This window comes from Fukomys damarensis, unplaced genomic scaffold, assembly GCF_012274545.1.
Source record: "Fukomys damarensis isolate Sample0158 unplaced genomic scaffold, DMR_v1.0_HiC HiC_scaffold_16, whole genome shotgun sequence".
Taxonomy (NCBI): domain Eukaryota; kingdom Metazoa; phylum Chordata; class Mammalia; order Rodentia; family Bathyergidae; genus Fukomys; species Fukomys damarensis.
The window spans coordinates 108,470,907-108,477,894 of record NW_022900928.1 but is presented as its reverse complement, the minus strand read 5'-3'; the positions used below and the strand labels follow the sequence as shown (position 1 = coordinate 108,477,894).

General features: G+C 40.4%; 1 protein-coding gene across 3 annotated transcripts in view; it reads left to right on the top strand.

The window, feature by feature from the left end:
• Plekhm3 (pleckstrin homology domain containing M3) overlaps positions 1-6,988 on the top strand; it is a 182,485-nt gene that overhangs the window by 41,419 nt on the left and 134,078 nt on the right. For all 3 annotated transcript variants that reach the window (XM_010616080.3, XM_010616081.2, XM_033764580.1), the window contains exon 3: positions 263-1,198. In XM_010616080.3, coding sequence (XP_010614382.1) covers positions 263-1,198 — 936 coding nt within the window. The remainder of the gene's footprint in view (positions 1-262; positions 1,199-6,988) is intronic.

Genomic DNA, 6,988 nt, shown 5'->3' with positions numbered 1-6,988 from the left:
TTTTGCACAGACATCGACTAGTCATATTGATGTTAAACACCCCATAATTACTCTTGTACTCATTCTCCACCATCCCAGTTCAGTTTTTTAGTTGGGAGATTTTCGTTAGCTCCATCTTTGCCAATTAGGTACCATCTTAGAATTTTACTACTTCTGTTTTGTTTAGTTTGAACCAGAAAGATGTCAGTCTCTGCTACGACTGGTTTCTTGTATCTACCCTCTTATGAGTAATTAATTAATACTTTGCTTCTTTTTTTTTTAGAACACAAACAGACATTCCCAAACATTCTGAAGAAGGGTTACCTGGAGATTAGGAAGGACCACGACAGTTACTGGCAAAGCTGTTATGCAGAACTCTCACCCTATAACTTATACTTTTACAGTCTTGACAGCAGTGGGAATCAAAACCTGTATGCCACGTACCAGCTTTCACACTTCCAGAGCATATCTGTCTTGGGTCATCTTGAGGCCAGCATGGTGGATACTGTCCTGTATGACAACATTCAGCTTCAGCTAAAGGCTGAATCGCCGTGGGAGGCTTTGGACTGGGGACAGAAGCTCTGGGAAGTCGTACATGCTGCTGTGCCTGGTTACATGGGACGGCAGGATGAGCTGGCAAACTCACCAGGGCTTGGCCATCATGTTGACTGTAGGCAGAATCATTGTTTACAGAAGAAAGCCAATGGGCTGCTACCACCTTCCCCTGTCTTGGATAGCCCCAAGCAGTACCAAAACATCCTCAAATCAGGGACACTCTACAGACTGACTGTCCGGAATAACTGGAAGGCATTTACATTTGTACTAAGCAAGGACTACCTTATGGCCTTTCATCCTGGCAAGCTAGATGAGGATCCCTTGTTGAGCTACAACGTAGATGTTTGTCTGGCTGTCCAGATAGACCACCTGGATGGCTGTGACTCTTGCTTTCAAGTCATTTTCCCCCAGGATGTCCTCCGCCTCCGAGCTGAGACCCGGCAGAGGGCACAGGAGTGGATGGAGACTCTGAAGACAGCTGCCAATGCAGTGAGGAGTTCAGAGCAAAACCTGCAAGTCACACTGAGGAGTAAACCCAAGGATCAGATGAATGGGCACGAACTCAGAAAGAACAAACGTCAGTCTGTGACCACCAGCTTCCTGAGCATCCTGACAACTTTGTCTTTGGAGCGAGGACTCACTGCTCAAAGTTTCAAATGTGCAGGTATGGAGCAAGTTTTCAGTATAAAGCTCATTAAAGAGAAATCCTGAATCCCGTAATTGAAATGCACTTTTAAATTACCTCACTAAGGGCCAGGGATTTAGCTCAGTGGCTCTGCCACCTGCCTCACAAGCTTAAGGACCAGAGTTCAATCCCTGGTACCAGGAAAAAAAAAAAAAATTACCTCACTAAGAGTCTTAGAAAGTCTGTTTATGAAAAGCAGCTCTTCTCCAATGTGTTTGCTATATTTAAAAAAAAATCCGGCCACTCATACTATGTTGGTAAAGTAGATATGATACTTCCTACTGAATCAAAATGATTTGGCTAAAGCCTAAGCCATCTGGAACTTGGGCTTCCTAAATTGTCTGTGATTCCATTTCCTGTCCTGGGACTTTGTTGAAATACAGATGGCTCCAAAGCTGACTACTAACATCCTCAAGGCAAGGCAAATGCTGGTAGTTGATAACTGCTGCTGATCATGACCTTGTCAAATCCTTTTAAGGTGGAATCTAGAAAGTCAGCATTGACAGAAAATGTGCAGGTGGCTAAAAGAACCGTGGAGGATTATTTTTCAGGTGACTTCTGCGTCTCCACGGGCCTATGTCTCATCACCAGGAAGCGCAGGTTTTCTGGGACTGCTGTGTAAGGGAGAGACACAAAACAGAGTTCAGGACCAGTAATCTTATTATGTCTGAAAACCTTATTGCTGCTTCTCTGCTTCTTTCCTCTCTACTTGCCATTCTTCCTACCTTCCTCCAAACAGTAAAATAGAAAGAACAAAATTATTATACCAGATCTGTATCTACTGTAAATCAAAATTATTTTCCTTTCACTGAACCCAACAATTTGGGACGATAAAATTTTTTGCCATGAAGAAAGTCTTAATTAGTAACCTGATTGCGAAGGTTTTAATTCAACTGTGTTAGACTTAAGAATATTGTTTAAAAATGAACAAGAAGCTCAACTTCAGCCAACACAAAATTTTAAGTTTTGTTCTTATTTCTGCATTGAAAAAAGCCAGATGGTGGTGAAACTTAAATTTAAATTTAAGTTAGTTATGGTGATGACCTTTTCTATTGAAAAGTAATTTACTTAAAGGGGAGGATTATGTGAATCATTCTTGCTTTACCTTAAGGGCCTCTATGACTACTGAGCAAAAATCTGCAGAACTTGTTTAGAGCAAAGAGCCAGTTAAACCATAGTGGGTTACGAGAATATAGTTACGAGTGTGACAGAACTTGTGTCAAATGAGACAGCTACTTTTATAAAATGGTTTTGAAATAAGGACACACTTGCTTTGGCACAGTTTATAGTAAAAGCATGAAGAAAAGCCTTGGGTACTATACAAGGACTGTCATCTAATTCACCTCCTTCTCAACCTGGGTAGGGCACACTCCACTGAGAAACAAAATTACAGTGTTCTGTACTCAAAATAAGGAAGGTAAGGGCCAGAGATTTGGCTCAGTGGTTCTGCCACCTGCCTCGCAAGCACAAGGTCCTGAGTTCAATCCCTGGTACCCCCACAAAAAAAGGAGGAGGGTAGGTAGAGCAAGGCCGCTGTTTTCAGCAGTCAGAGAATTGAAAACAGGAAAAAGATAAAGAGAGCTGAAAAGGGGCAGGGAGAAGGAAGCTAAGTAGAAAAGAAAAGAAAAAGTATTATATAAAGGGCAAGAAGAGAGCTTTCTGGCAGCAGCTCTTGGTTCCATGTGGTAGGATTCCTCTTTGCTTTCTAAATTTGGTGCTCACTACATTTGTCTGCTTGAAGGACATGCTGGGGAAGGGTAACAGAAGGGAACCCAGAGGGGACAGAAGTAACAAGTCTGCAGCTCCAGTGCTTTGTTTTTCATAGCTTTTACCTTCATTCTTTGATCTGGAGCTCTAACGTGACACAGATTTCTGATTTGGAGTGGGGAAAATCTTAATTCGTACAATATGACACATGAAAAAAATACAAATCTATTTCGTTTAAATGCTTCCTCTTCCACAAGAGTGCTATATTGAGTTGCTCGGTGACTCATGTGGTCTGTCTAGCTGCTTTTGATTCTTAATACTGGTTGGTGCATGAAGAATTGTTTTCTGCTTCAGGTAGGAATACTTTATCTCCTGTAGGGGGCAGAGTCTCAAAGGAAAAAGAAAAAAAAGCTTGTTAAGGAAACCTCTTTTTTAAATTACTTGGGAGGCTGTTCATTATAGCACAGATTTTTATAGCAGATGGAACTTTAAAAATTGATTTGTATTTCTCTCAATTTCATAGCTTCTTCATTTTGTACCTATGTTGTCTAACTTTGCATTTTTATAAAAACATATATGCAGTGAAAAAGTGGGTTGTAAAGCATGTTAACCTGCCAAAAATGCCAGAAGTTCCAGTACACTATTTTTTAGTGAGTTTGAGCTTTATGTCTAATTTTAAGGAGAAGCTAATTCACAGTATTTCATGGCTTTAGCAGTATGGCTCTTTGTAAGTTTTTATGTCTACTTAGTTCTCCTTTTTAAAAAATATTTTGGATGAGTAGGCTTTAAAAGTAGATTACACTGAGTAGCTCCTTATTATGATATCATTTAGTTGCTATTCAGAGGAACCACAAATACTGACTTTTAAATCTATAAAAAACTACAATTGGCTTTAATTCACCAAATTCTTTCTGTAAGTGAAGTATTTTCTACATCCTTGTTTAAAATTTAGCGTCCTTGCAGAGAAAATAGAACATGATCATCCAAAAATTCCTGAGGTATGGTTTTGAAAATACATGCTGATACTTCTTAACTGCATATTTCTTAACATGTGCTTGGACTTTTGATAGTTATATTTGATTATGTGTGGTTGCTCCATCACTTCCTCGCCAGTTTCATAGTTGCTCATCCTTAGGAAGTCCTAACCATTGTCTTGTTGTTCTGAAAATTTAACTGTGGTTGTGCCTGCCTCCAAGGGTTTTACGCTTGCTAGCCCTATTTCCTAAAATATGAAACTTAACCTTTTCTGGTTTTTGTCATTTGTTGTTTGCCCTGAAACTTGTTTACACTAGGACACATAAGTCCGTGCTGCAGGAAAGCAGATGTGGTTGCTGCCCTCACAAAACTTGCAGTCAGCTAGGGAAGACAAGTTGCTTAATGAAATAATCCCATTAATGACTGTCAGATGGTAACTGAAACAGAAGTGAGATCAACAAATCACACTGGGGAAGTGTCAGAGGTTGTTTCAGGTAGAGTTATATGAAATTGCAAATCTTCAGTCATTTTTGATTGACAAAAAGGCAGTTGATAAGGTTGAACTTACTGTTTGACCCCTAAGTTACAGAAGGTTCTTGAGTGGAGGAGCTCATGCTGGGGATGGTATTGAAGAACTGGAACTCTGAGGGTGCTAGAGCTTTTAAGGAGCAGAAAGTGAAGTGTGCTTCTTTAGCAAAATTATTGGTTGAAAATAAAAATTATGTTTGGCAAAGCCAGGCAAGGTGCACATGCCTAAAATTCTAGCCCTTGGCAGCTTGAGGCAGGGGAAGCTGTGAGTTCCAGGCCAACCTGGCCTACATAATGAGTTCAAGGGCAGCACAGATTACATAGCAAGATCCTGTCTCAAAAAATATATATATATGTTTGGCAGAGGGGATTGATGTTAAAATATCAATGTTAAAACAAATTATTATCAGCTGATTAAAGTATTTTGAAATATGTGCCTTGTAAGTCTCTAAACTGGGTTCTTAATAAATGCTCTGTAAATTAGGTTAAAAGATAGTGACATGTTCAAAGTTAGTGCCTACCTACTCATACTCAATAGATGCATGGTTTTCTTGGCACTAGCACACACAGATGTTTTTACTGTAATTTCCCAGCCATCAAGAAACCTAGCAATTGAGTGCTGTAATCACAGGGCCTCAGGACTTGTTTATAGGCGTGACAAGATGCTGAGCTCACCTTTGAAAGTGTTCCTTGTATGACTGTTTTGTAATCTGGAGGTAAAATTGGATGGCCCACTGCGGGGCAGTGTTCCTGATTTTGAACTGAAGTTGAACATGTTAAGGGAGAAAACAGGGAGCCAGAGGGGATCCCTCCACCATTTTCACACTGTCAGTTTTTATGGTTTTACTCCTTTGGCTGCTGTTTAACCTCTTGGGACTACTGTTGGTAATTACATCTCTCTGGCATTAAGAGCTTTTTGCTTTCCTTTTTCTTCCCCTCCAGCCCTGGGGAGGGGTAAGCCCAAAAGAGGGGAAAAGTTTTGCTGTGAATTCTTCAGCCATTTAGTGCAAATTCCTGTAATTACCGGCATTGTGTCTTCTCTGAATGGCACATAATACAGCAGAAGCCATTCCTAATTGAGACCTTACAGGAGGTACAAATCCCCTCTTTGTTCAGCCTGACAAATTAGTGCCAGAAAGTGGCAGGGTCCGAGGGGGAATCAAAGGCAAGAAATGCAAAGATGGAACTTAAGGCTACAGTAATAACCCTCTCTTGTCCTGAAGGGAAAAAAGTAATGACCAATGGAAAAATGAAGTTTTTTTTTTTTTGTTATAAATTCCCTTGACATGACAGCACCTCAGGGCTGCTTTATTTATTTAGCAAAAGTGATTAAATAGTAATACAACAGGGCGGCCCATTGTTTCCTTGGGTGCCCCCACCTCACAGGCCCCTGCTGTCTGGACTAATTGATTGACAACGAACCACTGATAAAGAAGTATGTTGTTAGGACCTGGGATGGGGGGAGCATCCCGTCCCCTTGGGTTGGCTGAGTGGGTGTGTTTCATTTTTGTTTGATTTGCACTCTGGTTTTTCTTTACCCAACCCTACTCCCCCACCCCATTTCTCTCCTTTGCCTTATTTTCTCTCTTGCCCTTTTTCTTTCCTCTGGCCATTGACAAACAGGTAGAGGAGAATTAAAAATGGTAGTGCAGTCTTTTGACAAATTTATCTGTGGGCAACAACTTCCCTGCTCTCCCTCTGTTCCTTGTAAGGCAGAACAACAGTGAGAAGAGAGAAAGGAAGAGAGGGAGTGATTATTGGTGCTTAAAGGTGAGCAAAGTGCTTGTCAGTTTTTTATGTGTGAGAATAGATGTCTGAAGTTAGTCTTTGCTCTCAGATTTTCTCTTAAATTTCTTAGTCAACTTTAAAAAAAATTGTACACTAATAACATTTACTTGTGGCAGGGAAAGGGGCTTTATGGAGCGAGGAATAAGAAGTTTCTGCTTAGTTCCCAAGAAGCCAGCATTATTTGGAGATCAAATCTGGATGCTCGTGGTGTAACTCAGTACTCCAAGGATGTTGCTGTAATCTGTGGGAAGATGACCAAGGGCTTCTAGGCAGATAATTAATAGCTCCTGGTTATATATGCTCAACTAGCAAAGCTGAAGATAAGTCCTTAATTTAACTCAGTTACAGCTGAGAAAGCAAATCATTTCAAGCCCTTATGAAAGCAAAATATATTAATCAAAGAGTCTCAATCTCGTTAATACCACATGGCATTTCATGTGATAAATGAGGGTGTTTTTCTGGAGAAAGCCAGTTTTATGACTTTATGTTTTAGACATAAAGAATACCTTTACCCTAGCAATACAAGCATCTCTGATAGAAAGTACGGGTGGTTAATTATTCATGAAACAGTTGCCATTGTGGAAGTAAGCAATATTTCTGTGTTGGACCTTGTTATTTACTTATTGGCATTGGGATAAATTATGCAGAAATGCAGCAGTTGTTAAGAAAAAGAGAAACTGAATTTGAAGGTGCTTGTGAATCAGCATGTGAAACACACACACACACACACACACACACACACACACACACACACGCACTGCGGCGGGGGGG